We start from the raw sequence: 18,468 nt of genomic DNA on the forward strand, positions 1-18,468 counted from the left end.
TTGTATCTCTTTAGCATGGGGTTAAAGTGATTATCAAAATTGCATTGTGACGCAGCCTTAGAATTTTTACTCTTTGTTTTTTAAAGATAAGATTCCAGTTCGGAAGTATTCAAATCAATCCATTGACACGGATGAACCCTCGAAGCCTGACAGTGGGGGCTCAGAAAGAGGGCAGTGCTGTGCCTGCCCAAAGACGGAGGCGGAGAAGCAAGCTGAAAAAGAGGAAGCAGAATACCGAAAGGTCTTTGAGAACTTTCTCCACAACTCAATTTTTGTACCCAGGTAATGTCTGTTGCATAGTAGTATATTCTCTAAAATTGTTATTACTTAATAAAATGTCTGAAGCGGAATATATATATATATATATATACATATATATATATATATATATATATATATATATATTCCGCTTCAGACACCCAATTTATCTATCATTCCACCCACTATGGTCTGCTCGATCATATGATCGTGAGCCTCCTCAAAAAAGTTAATTTTGGGTATTTTATAGTTCTGTCTCCTCCTAACATAAGTTTAATTATCATGTGCCTTCGGGATCCTCTAAAACACCAATAGATTATAGTGTCATAAACTGTATTTAAGCATCAGGCTGGGACCACCGCATCGTAATCTATTTTAAAGTTGAGGGATTCCTCGATCAACACCCCCGCTCCTAAGTAGCTCCTCTTTATTACTTCATTACAGCAGTTCTTGGACATTTACTAGGCTCCTCACACCTATTGACGTGTCTGGATGAAAAAAGCAATGTTATTGTTGTATGTGAAATTATCACTCTTTAAATTAATCCGGAATCCTCTGCTTCATTAAAGGAGGACAGCTCTTTCCCAGCTGCTTACTGCTGGTGAGAAAGCACTGACCATCTTCCACAGTACTATTGCAAGGTTTTTGTGTGTTACAAGAAGTGACGAGGCGGTAGGCTTGGCATCTCTGTCATAGTTTCCAATCTATTATTCGTTTCAGCAGAACTTAAATCAAAATGCAGAGGTTATGACTGAATCTTTAATGTATAGATAGAGCTAAATACTTTCAAAGCAGTAGCTTACATCAACAATTTGTTTTTATTGGTTCCCTCATTTCTTTATGAAATTTGTAGATGAGTGCCACGATCTAAATTGCAGCCTTTATTTTAAGTAGAACTGATGACAAAATAGTGACATAAACTGCCATCCTTTTACTTTGTCAACAAAAGCGCCTTAAACGTAGCTGCATTCTTTTTTGCATTTCTCAGCCAGGCCTTGCGCTGCCCAGAAAAATGAATGATTTACCACATTAAAGACATTTGTAAAGGAGTGATAGAAGCATTCCATATCACATAAACACCCATATTGTGCCATGGGAAACATAGGTGTGAAAACTAGAGCAAACCTGGATAGCACCCCCTTTGAAGAGGTTACAGGTAGCCACTGACTTACAAGTCCATCAGGGATTTGAAATACTTCAGATGAATTATTTCCAAATATGGTTAGGAGCAGGTCCAACGTTGTGTAGCTTGAATGATTTTCATGTTTAATTATACATGAGAACAACAAAGGGTTGCATTTGTAGGACTTGGCTTACTTTCTAGGTTTTATGAACAGACAGACGGACGACAGGCGGCAAAACTTCTCAAAGTATTCCATTTTATTGCAGGTATAACTACAACCAAAGGTACCATTAATAGATGAATGCAGTGGCGGCTGACCATGATGCGAAGTGGTAGGGCATCAAGTAGGGGGGCCAGGGGACATAAATACATTAGAAACGAATATGAAAAAATAATTTGCGACTTACCTGACGCTGTTTATTCCTTCTCTCCCAATCCACCAATTGGCGCACACTGCTCAGGCTCCCAGACACCAATACCAGTGCTGCTCTGATTCCCAGCATGTGAGAAGCACTGGGATTGGTCGAAGCGGCTTACTTTGCCCCTCAGACAGTGCCTGGGAGCCTGGGCTTCTCTCCACCTGGCTGTACAACACAGCCGGGTGGAGAAATGCTAAATGTGCATGATGGTATGGCCGCCCAAATAGTCATGCACACTTAGTGCCCACAACTCCTCCTAAAGCTCAGGAGGATGGCCCTGCAACTCTCCTACTCAGCAGAGGCAACAGTAAAAAGGAAAATTATGGAAAAATCATGATATCGTTTTCTCTTTCACTGTTGCCTCTGCTGGGTAGCAGCAGTAGAGCAAAGTTCCTTCGCCGTAGAAGAGTCGTCATTCCTGGATAAATATCTCAGAATGAACCTGAACTACATACAGACAGACACATCCTCAATATACTAATGCACCATGTTTTACTACAAAGTTATTATTCCAATCAGGAGAAAAACATTTTCACATTTCTGAAACCTCTTTTACATTAGTCCGGTAACACTTGCAATTATTGAAAGCTTGTATTGTTGTCAAGTCTTTAACTTTTAGGTATTGTTAACATTTTTTAATTATTTATTTGACCAATTATGCATAACTAGAAACGACTCTGTAATAAACTCCTCACAAATTCATTCAAGAAGGAAATCTTTACGGACACGTAGAAACGGGAAAAAGCTTTATCTGCCATAAAAATATCTATATTAAGTACCTTAACTCTCAATTAAAAATGTATTAAAGGTTTGGAACTCAAATGAGGTCCACATAAAAGAATACATATAACTTACTACACAAAAAATATACGGTAGGTCATTAAATGCAGCAACTGCATATACACATTTTTCAATGCATAGCAGCTTCGACAAATAAAGTTTGGGATTAGCAGCAATAGGATTAAGGAAACAAAGCATATCCCTAATTGTGCAAAGAGCATTTAAGTAGCAGCCAGTTCATGTGTAAAATATGATTGAAAGTCCAGCTTCAGCAGAAATTTGAGTTTAAAATTAGTGGCCAGTTCATGTGCAAAATAAAATTAAAAGTTCAATTTCAACAGAAAATTGAATTTAAAATTAGCAGCAAGAGAATAGAAATACAAAAGCATTTCCTAACATGTATAAAAAAGGCTGTTGAGTTACAGCAGATGCATATGCATAATATAGTCCAAAATCCGGTATCCGTAACGAATCAGAATTTAAAATTAGCAAAAAAAAAAGTGGACAACAAGCAAAACATATTGCAGTTGTGCAAAGAACAATTAAGTATTAGCCAAAGAATGTGCAAAATACAATCAGAAGATAGAGAGAATATTAATACTCCATAATAGGGCGACAGGCACAGAGATATCCGCCCATTTAGAGGAATGTATAAAGATTAAAATATATACATAAACTCCTTAAAAAAAATTGAATAATTTTACACAGACAGCTTTGTTTTTTGGATTCAAAAGAAAGTCGCTGGCTGACGCTACATCTTTAACACCATTTTGTAAAAACATCGGCCGAAGCCAGCAGCGACGACTCTAAACCAATGCTGGACAGAAAAACAAGACATGATCCAGATTCTGAATGCTCAACTCACAAAAATTACATATTTTTACATTTTTCATGTTCTGGGACCAGCTTACTGTTAGATAATTTAAAGGTAAAGATTCATGCGATTTAAGGTGAGCCAACGTCGAATTCCATGTTTTAAATTCCAAGACAAATATTTCTGGGAGATTCACGGGGAGCTCGTCCTACTTATTATCTTTAATCTCTCTTTTGTATTACAAAATCTGATATCTCTATTAAAGCTGAGCTTACCACTTAGGGTTTTTAAAAGAGATTTCAATTCTAGTGGCGGGAGGGTAATCACTGTTTCTTCTTGTACACCAAAGAGATTTAGTGCCAGAGAGAAATCGCAATAAAAGGAATTTTTCCCCCCAAAACCGCCAAAGATTTCTTGGTGAATGAAACCTCTTAATGAGTAAGGCTCGCTGTTTTTTAACTGGTATCTCCAATGTAAAATCCTGGATACACCTTAGATGTAGGAGCTTATCAGACCGAATTCCAGTCTAATAGCAGCTAATGGGACTAGCATGTTGAAATTGCACAATTTAAGTAAAATCTGGCCTTCAATCCTGTCTAAAAAAACTCCAGTACTTTACAGGGATAGATTCGAAAGCATAAAGCAGAGTTGGGGGGATTTTTGCTTTGAAAACCGTCAGGTGATGTAAAAAATGCCTTTTGCCCATTGCACTATAAACAAGCATTTGCAATGCAATAGGTCTCGTATTTGCGAGATTTTGAGAGCTACTGGCATTCTAAATGACAATGCCTTCAATTTATGTGTTTTGACAACCTGCAAGCGGTGCATAAAACACGCCCTTTCTACCTGTAGTCCTTGTTGACTTAACCCCTTCCCCTTCTTTCTGTGCTGTACCTGCTCTGTGTGTGAGGGAAGCTTGCACTGCTGCTGCCTGTGCTGTACCTGCTCTGTGTGTGAGGGAAGCTTGCACTGCTGCCGCCTGTGCTGTACCTGCTCTGTGTGTGAGGGAAGCTTGCACTGCTGCCGCCTGTGCTGTACCTGCTCTGTGTGTGAGGGAAGCTTGCACTGCTGCTGCCTGTGCTGTCCCTGCTCTGTGTGTGAGGAAGCTTGCACTGCTGCCGCCTGTGCTGTACCTGTTTTGTGTGTGAGGGAAGCTTGCACTGCTGCCGCCTGTGCTGTACTTGCTCTGAGTGTGAGGGAAGCTTGCACTGCTGCCGCCTGTGCTCTACCTGCTCTGTGTGTGTGGGAAGCTTGCACTGCTGCCGCCTGTGCTCTACCTGTTCCGTGTGTGAGGGAAGCTTGCACTGCTGCCGCCTGTGCTCTACCTGTTCCGTGTGTGAGGGAAGCTTGCACTGCTGCCGCCTGTGCTCTACCAGTTCTGTGTGTGAGGGAAGCTTGCACTGCTGCTGCCTGTGCTTTACCTGTTCTATGTGTGAGGGAAGTTTGCACTGTTGCTGTCTGTGCTGTACCTGCTCTGTGTGTGAGGGAAGCTTGCACTGCTGCTGCCTGTGCTGTCCCTGCTCTGTGTGTGAGGAAGCTTGCACTGCTGCCGCCTGTGCTGTACCTGTTCTGTGTGTGAGGGAAGCTTGCACTGCTGCCGCCTGTGCTGTACTTGCTCTGAGTGTGAGGGAAGCTTGCACTGCTGCCGCCTGTGCTCTACCTGCTCTGTGTGTGTGGGAAGCTTGCACTGCTGCCGCCTGTGCTCTACCTGTTCCGTGTGTGAGGGAAGCTTGCACTGCTGCCGCCTGTGCTGTACCTGTTCCGTGTGTGAGGGAAGCTTGCACTGCTGCCGCCTGTGCTCTACCAGTTCTGTGTGTGAGGGAAGCTTGCACTGCTGCTGCCTGTGCTTTACCTGTTCTATGTGTGAGGGAAGTTTGCACTGTTGCTGTCTGTGCTGTACCTGCTCTGTGTGTGAGGGAAGCTTGCACTGCTGCTGCCAGTGCTGGACCTGTTCTGTGTGTGAGGGAAGTTTGCACTGCTACTGCCTGTGCTGTACGTTTTCTGTGTGTGAGGGAAGCTTGCAATGCTGCTGCCTGTGCTGCACTGCTGCCGCCTGTGCTGTACCTGCTCTGTGTGTGAGGGAAGCTTGCACTGCTGCCGCCTGTGCTGTACCTGTTCTGTGTGTGAGGGAAGCTTGCACTGCTGCCGCCTGTGCTGTACCTGCTCTGTGTGTGAGGGAAGCTTGCACTGCTGCCGCCTGTGCTGTACCTACTCTGTGTGTGAGGGAAGCTTGCACTGCTGCTGTCCCTGCTCTGTGTGTGAGGAAGCTTGCACTGCTGCCACCTGTTCTGTACCTGCTCCGTGTGTGAGGGAAGCTTGCACTGTAGCTGCCTGTGCTGTACCTGCTCTGTGTGTGAGGGAAGCTTGCACTGTTGCTACCTGTGCTGTACCTGCTCTGTGTGTGAGGGAAGCTTGCACTGTTGCTGCCTGTGCTGTACCTGCTCTGTGTGTGAGGGAAGCTTGCACTGTTGCTGCCTGTGCTGTACCTGCTCCGTGTGTGAGGGAAGCTTGCACTGTAGCTGCCTGTGCTGTACCTGCTCTGTGTGTGAGGGAAGCTTGCACTGCTCCTCCCTGTGGGGACACAAGAGGTGCGGGGAGGGAGTGCTTGTGGGGGGGGGGGGTCCGGTGAGTTGATTGAAGGAATGATGAATTTGCGACACCATGCAAATGACGTTAGCTATTCCGGCTCCTCTGACTGTCATTGTGTGTCCTGCTAATGTAGTGATTGTGCTGACGGCAGAATGTTTGCTTTGGTTAAGGCTGGGTATAGCTGAACGCTATGTTCTGGGTCAGTTTTGAATGAATGTATCGATCTTCCTTCTTTTATGAATTACGTGGTAGCACGAGCTGTTTAAAAATTCGAGGGTGACAGTGACTGCTTAGGAACGTGCATATCAACAGATTAATAAAGTTTATTTAAATAAAGAAGCACATTGAACATTTTAAGACGAATGCAAACGTCTGGGATGCAGTCTCACAGTCAGAGGCGAAGGTAGGAGGCAGCGGGAAAAAGAAGTCCAGGTCTGTCTGAGAACAGGATATATTACACGGGCCTGACCACGGGCAATGAATTAGAACAAAAGTCAGTTTTCTACCAGGGGTGCCCAGGAAGAGAGGGATAGAAAAGGAGATGAGGGATTCAGGGAAGAGGGGAAAAGCGAACGAGGAAGTAAAATGGAGCAAGGAAGAGGAGAGCAAAAAAAGAGAAGAGAGATCAAGGGACGCATAATGTTGACTAACAGAGCGACAGCGAAAATGAGAATCATAAAGGGGGCGTCAATTTAAAGCAATTAAGCCAAGAAGACTAACTTTGAGCAAGAAAGACGAACAGAAAAAGGCGCGAGAGACAGAAAGGTAACTGTTTAGTGAGAAAAGCATTAAAAGAGAACTCCTGTGGCCACGTTTGATTAGAGGATAACTCGTAATTTAATTAAAAGTGCCGTGCAATTAATAAATAGGGTATGTTCTCGGCCCTAATGTCCAATCATAGTATTCTGTAAATCTTTACAGGTTTTACATGTTGCTACCGATTGCCAATTAAAGATCAGAGTGCTCTGGGGATGGATGAAAGCATGTGTGATTCACTGTGCTTCCGTTGTATCGCAGCTGGTAGCCCATGTAGGCAAATCATTTAGCTGCATTCACAAATGCTTTTATGCTGGACCTGTTGGCTTTACCAAGACTGGTAAAAAGTAGCAAATACGTTTGTTTTATGTATAGACAGCATAAAGGAGGTAACGAACTGAATGAAACAAACAGTGTGATGACAATGTACTTTTCTGGCCTGGGGGAAGCTGGCTGGGGAGGGGGAGGAGAAAGGCAAGGAAGTTAGGGGAGGAGAAGCCGAGAAGCCGCAGAGCACACGCTGGGCGAAGCCCTTTGATGTGCTGTGCGGCCGCGATGCGCGCTCTGTGCTGGGGGAGGGCCATTAGGAGCAGGAACAGATGGCCATGAAAGTGTATGGGCCAAATGCGCGTGCCTGTACGTGCACTCGAAGAAAACGCCACGGAAAAAAGTGGTGGTTTGACTATCCGATGGAGCACATGAATTCTCCCCCATTTCCCATTGCTTCGCAATGGAAAAGGACGAGACCTAAAAATGTGCAGACCATTGGCGTGGGATACAGCTTTACAGGAACTGTGTTCGATGTGAAGTTTATTCTTCGTCTTACCAGCTATTAGTCTCCCTAAGTAAAGGCATGAATCTACCACCTCTAGCTTTTCAGGACCAATTTGCCACTTAAAATTACTTGATTTTCTACTTCTGTTGCATTTCATGATTACAATTTTGCTATTTGATACATTTATCTTCAAGAAGGAGGCCATCGTGTAATTCTGGAATGTTATCACCTTTTTATTCAGCCCAATAGGGGTTAGGCCCATCACTACTATATCGTCTGCATAAAGGAGACATGCGAAAAGATGGCTGCCTATCTTTGGTGCATTTCCCTCTAACTGGGAAAATCAATCAGGTGAGGAGGAGAGCAGCAATGGAGTAGGACATGTAGTCCGTGTGCTCCGTGCAACCGGGGCCCACCGCACAGCTTCACGCCGCCGCGGGTCATCTGCAGCTATCCCCGAGGGCTTCTGGGGCCGTCGGAGGTCCAGTGGCAGGGCTGGGGACCTGTTGTGGGGCGAAACTGCAGCAAACAGAGCGGATGGGATCCTGGAGGCGAGGGCGACAATTGGTGGCTACCATCTTGCTGTGGAGGGCCGCCGAGTCCTTGGGGCTCGCAGCGGCTCGGAGACCCCTGCCGAGGCCTGCCGCACCTTCACTGTCGGCGCCTGGGATGTTCCTGGGGCTGCGACAAGCGGCCTTACCGGCACTTTGATCCAGTAACTGAAAACCGTGCCTGCCATTTTGGACGCATGGGGCTGACCCGCTTGAGCAACCTGGAGCGGTGCATCTGCGGGAGTTCACCCAGTGCTGGGAGAACTCTCGGTCTAGGGTACCGTTTCGGACCCATCGGCCGGGTGCTGTGAGGCGGCAGAAGCTGTGTGCCTGACTTTAAGATGGCACCTGGCCGAGACGCTCCATAGATCTAGGAGCAAGCAACAATTTATCACAGTGACTCCAGGGCATTAATAGGTGCAACAAAAATACCAATCATCCTTTTGGGCACCTACCCAACCACCACCCCAAGGAAATAGCGGCGACCCCCTACAGCACATAAGGTTGACCCCAGGACTAATGGCAGACCCATCGTGTAGTGGTGAGGGGCAACTGAGCACTGTGGCAACAAGGGAGAAGAGCCATACTGCACAGCAGGAGGATGGATGCTGAGACAGGCCCCAGAATGACTCCACCCCACTAAAAGAATCACCCGGTAGGTGGAAAAGAGGTGAGGGTGCTAGGTCCCTCACCACTGAATTCTGGAGACTCTGGACACCAGAGACACTGGTACTGATATAGGGCTCACCTATGCTGCCAAAAAAGCGGCAAAATAATAGTTTCCTCCTACTACGCCATCACAGCCGCCAAAGACTCACAAGTGCCGACAACAGGGGAACACAACATGGCGAACTGAGCATCATCCTCTGCACCCGAGAACTTAATATGATAACATCTGGATTGCTGATGTGCGGCGTACTATAAACTTCTGTGAAACGTGAAAAAATAATTTGAATTACTAACTGTGTGCTTCATGTCCTGGATGGCAAAGCTTAAGGCTTTTACCTTTGAGAAGCGGCAAACTCATGGCCACAGACAGAAAACAGTCAGTCCCCCAAATTGATGCTGTTTGTTCCCATTTAGTGCTCTCTATTTCTTTGAATACTTCCTTTGCTCCCATCCCCTCTCCCCTGAATGTCTCCCCTTGCCTGCTACACCGCCTAGCCCCCTTCACTTTTGTGCCCTGTGACTAAGCACTCCTTCTCCCTTTTTTGGGGAAAGATCCAATATTTATACTCTGGAGTCTCGGCGAACCCGCAGAGAGAGTCCACAGCACCAAGGGAGCCACTCACAGTTGAGTTATGGTATGGCACCTCTTGCCAAAGCACTACCTCTGCCCTTTTTGGGGAATGATCCAGTATGTAGGCCTTGGAGTCGCAAAGACCCCTCTGAGAAAGTCCACTGCATATAGGGAACCTCTTGCAACAGAGATGGGGAAATGATACCACTTCCCCTGGGACCACAGTTTACCGGACTTTGGACGTAGCTTTGACTCGTCTACCGGTTTGTGTCCCGTCACCCTCCCCTCCTCTTTCCATGCTGTGTCTCTCACCCTCCACTCCTCTTTCCCTCCTCCATTCTCTGTCTACTTCCCCTGCTCCAAACCCCCTCCCCTGAATCTCTCCCCTTGCCTGCTTTTTCCCCTATGTATATGTCCTTCTTGTTTGTCTCGTCATTACATGTAACTATGTTGCCATGCTCTAATAACTGTGTAACCTTTGTAACGATGTAACCTGAAACTATGGTCTGATACTCATGTAAAGCACTCTGATAACTCCGGGTCTAGCAGCACTATATAAAATAAATAAATAAATCTGGTAAATCTGCTACATACAAAGAAAATATTAGCAATGCTAGTAAGCAACCTTGTTTCAGACCATTTTCTATGGGTATTACAGAAGATAAGCCAGGAACTTAACTCGAGTTTGCAACAACTTTTATGAGAATCCATCTCTAGATTGAGTTCAGAAGGTGAATACTTTAGATTCTGTGTGTCATGAAAAAGGTTAAATGTTTTGTTAATAGCAGGTAGAGAAATAAGTGTAGACTTATACATGAAACATATAAAGTCAAGTTGCCATTTTCCAATCCCTGTAAAGACTTATGGGATTTTTATTAGCATTAGCCCATCATTAAAGTGATCAACAATGTACAAACCGGAGAAAGTTAATTCCTGCCTGCCTCCATTCACCACCATACCTACACACCCACCTTTTTACACACAAAAGTCTCTGCTGTTCACTATCATGCATTTGTATGTTTATCCTCCTGCTGTTCGTGTCAGTCCTCACAAAAATATGTCCATTGGCACAGATAAATATCAGACCCAGAGTTAACATTTTTTCTTTGCCGACATTCATAACTTTAACCTGGGGTGATTTGGTCTCCTGAAATGGATATGGCTGTGTGATTTTTTGAGTCTCATTCACTTTGCGACACTGCCTCTCTTGAAGTTTTACGATTTGAAGAAAAGCAAGCAGCCGAAACAGAGGGTAAATAAATGTGTTTTTATACAACCCCACATCAGAAATGATCTCCTAACAGGAGACACAGACTGGTGTCAGACAGTGGTGCCTATTATTCCACAGCTTTTTGAGCCCTCCCAAAGGCCTCACAGCGTGGGTTTGTTTGCCATCCTCATCGCCAAACTGACGTGGCACACATGCACAGGAAGATGGCTACTCTGAGGTTTACTTGTAATAAACTCAGCTATGTGGTGAGCCCTGTGCCTTCCTGGCTGTCGCTGATTTTTCGAGTCAGTGAAACGCAGAAACTCTGACACAGGTCTTCTCACATTCTACTGTGAAACCTATGATACAGTGCAATAAAACATTCGTACAACAGTTAACTGATGTTTACTCAGAAGTGCCTCTGTATGGATAATCTGAATCTTCAGGTGATAGTATGTGTGTGTACTTTATACTTTATACTTTATACCCTGCCTATTGTGGCGTACCTGTTTCCTCTTGTAAAATTGTAAAAGCGCTAGGACATACTATAAAGGTTGAGACACATTATATAAGATTTGTAAGTAACACAAATTACTAACTAGACCATTCCTCAGATTTGCCTGCATGTCCTAAAGCTGGCAGGGAATGATATAAGTTGCCTTATTATCCACACTAATTTGCCTCCAGAACCAGATATCTATTATAACATAATCGATTCGATAACTTTATTTTGGCCTCAAAGGACCATAGAAGCTCAAAGAGATGCATTCTATACAAATATTAAGACAATAAAAATAAAGTGTCATTAAGATACATTATATATACAATAAAATACAATACATGTTAAAACAAGATTAAACTGTATTTCGTTATAACATAATCTATTAACCCTGTATTTTAAATCCCAAATTGCCATCTTGAGGAGCTAATGCTTTATTTTTATTCTAAAAAACAAATTGTACCATCTCCCTAAATTTAGTGTGGTAATCATTGAGAATTGCAAACGCAAGGAGATGATGGACGGAGTGCTGAAACTTTTCAGACACTCACCCCCAGTCACAGATCTGGGTTGAACTGCACTGGATTCAAGCTAGCCTAGTTGATGAGTGGTGTTACCCCGAAACCGGTCCCAGGATGCTTGTTTCCGGTCCTAGGAAGACCTGGCTTTTACAGTTCGGGCTGGACTGTTCCCATGAGGAACAGGGTCAAGACTGATATGCATATAGCTGGGTCTGAACTGGGGTGACAAAGTGAGCTAAAGAACGATGATCGATTCAACCCAGATCTGTGAATGGGGGTGAGTGTCTCAAAAGTTTCAGTGCTCCGTTAGTTATCTCCTTGTGTAAGCGGTACCAGGATGCTTGTTTCCGGTCCAGGGAAGACCCTGGACTGTTCCCATGAGGCACAGGGTCAAGCCTGATTTGCATATAGCTGGGTCTGAACTGGGGTGGCGAAGTGAGCTAAAGAACGATGATGGATTCACTCCGGGTGTCTGAAAAGTTTCAGCGCTCTGTCCATTATCTCCTTATGTTTGCTTTAATCATTGAAAAATGTCATGTGTAGCAGAAGTTACTTGAAAATATGTACTTTTCACATGCTGCTATGATAGAACACAAATTAAATATAATAACTCTTTAATGTCTGGCAGAAAAGTCCTACTCCAGTTATGTTGTGGGAAAGAGGGTGCCCAATTCCTTGAACCCTCCCACCCCCCTTGAAGAACACCTGTAAACATGATGGCAAAATATTGTATTTTAGTCCAATTTGCCTAAAATTATTTAATAAGCAACGGGCTACGCAATATGTTGGGCCAAAATATATTTACTATAGGAAAATGTACCTTTATTCTCCAACAATCAATTATAACAACACAACATCTTTGTTGAGTTTGTGCTATTTATAAAATAATGGGGACTGTCCACTTATTGTGCCCTTATACCACTGTAGCACAATAGACAATAACTTGCCATATTTTTTCTTTTCTGCTCACCATAATCTGTACACTATTTCCGTGGGGGGTCCTGTTCAACGCTTCAGTGTGTCACACAAGGAGAGTCACGTTTGGAATTTCATTGACATATTGAGATCAACATGATTTAGTATATTCCTATAGATATCGCTAAATTTCCAGTGTTTGAGAATCTTGAATCTACTTTTGCCAACCCACCTTTGCACTTAACATGTGTAACAGAGTTGTTAGCCTCCGCCCTCGCTCTGTATTTACACTTTAACACCTGAATTTGAATTTTACTTTTGTCCTATATTATTGAAACTTTATCCTCAGTAACTCCTGCAACATTTGCTTGTTCGCTAAGGCGCTTTTCAAAGTCCCACTGTTTTCTTTTCCATTTCTTTATTCAAAATACCTGATAGTTTTCTGCTTCTGCCATGACTGTTTCATAGCACAAATCTGATAAATGTTGTATCCTTAAATGTCAAAAGACTACGTTTTCTAATAGCTTCCACTTGTACAGGCCACCGTAAGGCATGGGCTGGTATCCAAATAACCCAGAACCCTTCCTAGGAGAATACATTGAGCTGCATTATATCAAACCGATGCGTCAAACATTAGAGCTGGGCTATTCTGGGTTAAATAGGCTTCAGAAGCAGTAACAATAATACCCTAAATTGAAAATTCAATCTGCTAGGTACATCCCTCTCACCATTGTGGCATGTAGTTCTGTTTCAGAAAACAAAAGCATTTCTCCTGTATTCATTCCCAATAAGTTTCCCCTTTGTATTACCAACAATTCACCACAACCAATTCTCTACGTTGTACCACAACCTGTAATTTTTTATTTTATTTAATGTATTCCAATGTTGTTGTCATGTGTGAATGATTCCTGACAAATGAGTAGCTCTTTGGATATGAGCTACCAGGATTCTATAATCTGTGAAAAGTAATGTTGGAACGTACTCATACTTCAAGTTAAGTGCCCTAATAGGCCGCGCTTAAGGAACATCAATCATGCATAAGGAAAACAGGGCAGGAGGGACACAGCACATACCACTGACACACTTGCTACATTATCCAGATCTTCCTTGAAAGATTTCTAGTTTGACTCATTCCCACATACCTGATCGAAATTCCTGAATGAGGATTGGCAGAAGAGTAATACCCCACTTGCTAACTTAGACCATAGCTCAGTCCACCATATTGAGTACTTTTACATAATGAATAAATGTTAAAGTTGATGGGTAGTTATCAGCCTTTCTGACTTGGCTTAGCCACACATGCATAGTCATCAATTTGCATGTGTTGATGCTTTATTTTTTAATCTAAACTGTACCTCCCAAAAACCAAGTACTTTAACGAAATTCCCTTCACACAAAAGCATGCTGTTATATTTATGCCTCCCCTTAAATGTCAACGTTTTATTATAGTGAATAATCAAATTGGTTCCCCAAATATTACCTTCATTTTTATCACACTAAGGTGACAGTGAGGGCTGTGGGAAACAGGATGGATTCTATATGGCTGGCCTAGAAAACTGTTCTCTTGGAGATAAAGGCAAAAAAAGTCTGTCTCCCTTATTAGGTTTCACCGGAACAGCACACATGTGCTGTCAGCTAAATCTATTGTTAACCACAAAAACCCACCCCTTACCTACCATTACGTACTATTGGTTGGCTTCAACGTCACTTTCATTTCCTTGCGTCTTATTGGTCAGACCCTCCCCACCTCACCTGCCTCCTGGGGCTTAGAGCCCGCCCCTAATTCACCATTATGTACCATTGGTTGGCTTCAATGTCACTCTCGTTTCCTTTCTTATTATTGGTCAGGTCCTCCTCCTCACCTCGCCTTCCTGCTGGGGCTTTGTATGTCCCGGCTGTGGAGCATTTACCAAGTACAGCGTCTGTCTGCAGCCAGTTTTCTTTCGCTGGCAGCAGGCTCCTGCACGTGTTCTCTGCAGTCACTCTCCTTCACCCCACCCTCTTCCTGCTGCTTTGCCCCCCGTCGTCCTCCCACGGTTCGTTGTTTCTTTTCCACCCCTCCTTCCTCCCTCTGTCTGTTGCTGCTGCTTTCCATCCTGCTTTCCTCCCTCTGTCCATTGCTACTTTCCTTCCCCTGCCCTCGTCCCGCTGTTTGTGCTTGGTTGCCTAACTCCCACCCTCCTCCCGTTGTCCATGCTTGATTTACCTCCCAGTGGCCCTCATTCCGCTGTTTGTGCTTGAATCTCCCTTCCTCGAACTACTTCATGGTGCTTGCCCTCAGCCCTATTTTTGCACATATTGCACAGCCACGTGGATTCCTGTGCAGCATGGCTTTTAGAAAAAAAGTGCTGTGATGCGGTTAACACACGCCACTTCATAGTGATTTTTCCTTTTTTACTTTAAGCCATGTTTCACAGCAACAAAGCCAGTACATGTTTCATAGTCTAAACCTATTGGGTTTGACAGTTCTTTGTATTTCAACTCAGCTGAGGGAACCATCAGTAGCTTCATTACTTAGTGAGTTGTCATATTCTGCTATTGATGAACATGCCCTTTGGGATAACCCTTTCAACACAGTCTAACACTCTACAAGGAAGCAACAGAAATATGTGGGCGTCACAGCAAATCAAATATTGTTGGTTTAAATGACCTCTGAAATGTTTTATACAGGTTGTGGTTGTAGGTTCCCAAATTATCTTCACTACATTGACAAGAAGATGTAATGTGATGTAATGCGAAAAAAAGCTTCATGTGAACTGTTTATTATTGGGGGTTTTTTGGTTTCACATTTGTGGAATTTCAGATTCATGGCAAAGTTTTTTGCTACCATGGAACGGAATGTGCAGATAGTGTAAATTTGTATGCCGACCTGACTTGAGTATGAGTAGATTCTAGCTACAATCCATGTGCCCCCAAGGGCGGCCTCTGACGATTAATGAAATTGGTGGGGTGTAACACCTGCCCCAAATTGATAAGTGTGAACTAGAGAAATCATGTGCTCGACAGCCACGCAGAGGTTTGGAGGGATTTTCTGTCCCCCAGTAGAATATTAAAAGATGGGGTCAAATTGTGAATTTTACAGCCTTTGTAACTTACAAAGATTCTTAAAAGCAAGGGCTCTGAAAGGTCAGTGATTAAATATTCCAGTACTCTCAGGGAGGAGTGCAATCTGAACCTGATCCTCCCCAAAAGTGTTGCTGGTTCACCTTGCTTTAGATAGTCTACCAATTTTCTGTTTGTGATCCCACATGCTAAGAATTGCTACCAGCATTCCAGGGCCATTTGTTTGTCCATTGAAGGATGCCGCCTTAATGTAAAAAATTACCACTAGTTTGCCTGGGAGACTGTAACATGCTAAAACAATTCTCGCCAACACACCAGAGCCAGTATTTTACCTAGTTGAGGGTATTATGCCAAACACATGACTAGAGGTTCAGCCAATTTGCCAGGAATCAGCCTGCACGCTTTCTCAAAGATTCATACATAGCCCACAGACAAAGATCTTGCTCATACACACACACACTTTCACTTGCACGTTTGTACTCCGCATTTGAAAACATGTTTTTCGTATGCCCAACACCTGCTTCAGCTTTTGCTCCATTCTCACAGAAACTGCTCCATGGGTCCTCGGGCCTCCGTGTGGATACTCAGCCCTTACTTGTCAAAGTGGTTCTCTTGAAGAGGTTATGAGGAGAACTAAATGGACAACTACATGGATGCCGTATAGACTCATAGACAACACTGTAGGCGAAACCTGAAAGTTTGAGTCAGCCCAGTGCATACCATATGTGACCAGGTGATGTCTGGTCCATGCTTATACACTCTGCAGGCTCTAGCATTTTGTTGCCTGTCATCCTCTTGCTTTTTTCCACCCATCCCTCTTTCCACGCTCATAAAAGGGTGGATCAGTGAGACTTGCGCCCCCATCAACGCGCCCCCATGCGGAGAACAACAACGACCGCAACACCAGCACCCTGCTCGACAACCTCGCCAACCTTGACTCAAGCAGCTGGTGTCCACCCCCACCCACCTCGCCGGACACACACTCGACGCCGTCTTCTCATCCAGCAAAGACGTCGCCTTCAGCCACGCCACAGAACTCCACTGGACGGACCACAGCTGCGTCCACTTCGCCTTCAAGAGAACGACGACCCACCACCACCAGCAACAGGCCGCCCGCAGAAGCTGGAACAAGATCACAGCAGATCAGCTTGACACCTCCCTGAGCCAGCACCCTCCTGCCAGCTCAGCGAACCCCAGCCAGGCCGCCGAGAACCTCACGAAGTGGATCAGCATCTGCGCGGACGAGCTCGCCCCGCTGAGGACCCCGCCCAGCAGACCCGGCAGCAAGAAAGCCCCATGGTTCACCGACGAACTCAAGAGCTACAAGAAGAACTGCCGAGCCCTCGAGAAAGTCTGGAGAAGGGAACCTACACCGGACAACAGGACCACCCTCAAACTGGCCACTCGGAAGCACCACCAGCTGATCCGCGCCGCCAAGAAAACTGCATTCAAGGACCGGCTGGACAACAACGCACACAACAGCAAGGAGCTCTTCAACATCGTGAAAGAGCTTTCCAACCCCAGCGCAGGAAACAACGACATCACCCCATCGCAAGACCTCTGCGACTCCCTCGCTTCTTACTTCCACAACAAGATCGCGGACATACACAACAGCTTCAACAAACAACCAACGCACACCAGGACCGAACAACCACCCCCCACCACCACCCTCCACGCCTGGACCCCGATCAGCACCGAAGACACCATCCGCACGATGAACTCCATCCACTCCGGATCACCGACCGACCCCTGCCCTCACCACGTCTTCAATAAGGCCGACGCTGTCATCGCACCCCACCTGCGAGACATCATCAACACATCCTTCGACACCGCCACCTTCCCTGAGAGCTGGAAGCACGCCGAACTCAGCGCTCTACTCAAGAAACCAACAGCGGACCCCACCGAACTCAAGAACTACCGCCCCATCTCGCTCCTCCCGTTTCCAGCCAAAGTCATCGAGAAGACCGTCAACAAGCAGATGGCCGCCTTCCTCGAGACGAATGGATCCCTCGACCCCTCACAGTCCGGCTTCCGAGCCAATCACAGCACCGAGACCGCCCTCATCGCCGCCACCGATGACATCCGAGCCCTGATTGACAACGGAGAAACAGGGGCCCTCATCCTCCTAGACCTCTCCGCGGCATTCGACACTGTCTGCCACCGCACCCTAGTACAGCGCCTCAGCAACGTCGGAATCCGGGACAAGGCGCTAGAATGGATCATCTCCTTCCTCGACGGAAGAACACAGAGAGTCCGCCTACCACCGTACAAGTCAGAGGCCTCCGAAGTCATCTGCGGCGTCCCTCAAGGATCCTCTCTGAGCCCCACCCTCTTCAACGTCTACATGAGCCCCCTCGCGGCCATCGCACGCCAACACAACCTCAGCATAATCTCCTACGCCGACGACACCCAGCTGATCCTCTCCCTGACCAACGACCCCGCCACCGCCAGAGCCAGCCTACACGAAGGGATGAAAGAGGTAGCCGAGTGGATGACGACCAGCCGCCTAAAACTGAACTCGGACAAGATGGAGGTCCTCATCCTGGGCTCCTCACCCTCCGCCTGGGACGACTGCTGGTGGCCACCCGCCCTGGGCACCGCACCCAAACCGACAGACCATGCACGCAACCTGGGCTTCATCCTGGACTCCTCCCTCTCCATGACCAGGCAAGTCAACAACGTCTCCTCGGCGTGCTTCAACATCCTACGCATGCTACGGAAGATCTTCTGGTGGATCCCCACCGAGACCAGGAAGACCGTCACCCAGGCCCTCGTCACTAGCCGACTGGACTACGGCAACGCCCTCTACGCCGGTACCACCGCCAAGCTCCAGAAGAGACTCCAGCGGATCCAGAACGCCTCAGCCAGACTCGTCCTCGACATCCCACGACACAGCCACATCTCCGGACATCTGAGAGACCTTCACTGGCTCCCCGTCAACAAAAGAATCACCTT

The 18,468-nt window shown here is 45.7% G+C and overlaps 1 protein-coding gene across 4 annotated transcripts in view; it reads left to right on the forward strand.

Annotated features, from left to right (window-relative positions):
* IGF1R (insulin like growth factor 1 receptor) overlaps positions 1 to 18,468 on the forward strand; it is a 1,553,571-nt gene that overhangs the window by 920,845 nt on the left and 614,258 nt on the right. For all 4 annotated transcript variants that reach the window (XR_013608878.1, XM_078683133.1, XM_078683132.1 and 1 more), the window contains one exon: positions 87 to 282. Coding sequence is in view for 3 of the 4 variants with exons in the window: in XM_078683133.1 (XP_078539259.1) it covers positions 87 to 282 (196 nt within the window). In the remaining variant the exon portion in view is untranslated. The remainder of the gene's footprint in view (positions 1 to 86; positions 283 to 18,468) is intronic.

The sequence above is a fragment of the Lissotriton helveticus genome, chromosome 3_1, assembly GCF_964261635.1.
Source record: "Lissotriton helveticus chromosome 3_1, aLisHel1.1, whole genome shotgun sequence".
Classification (NCBI taxonomy): domain Eukaryota; kingdom Metazoa; phylum Chordata; class Amphibia; order Caudata; family Salamandridae; genus Lissotriton; species Lissotriton helveticus.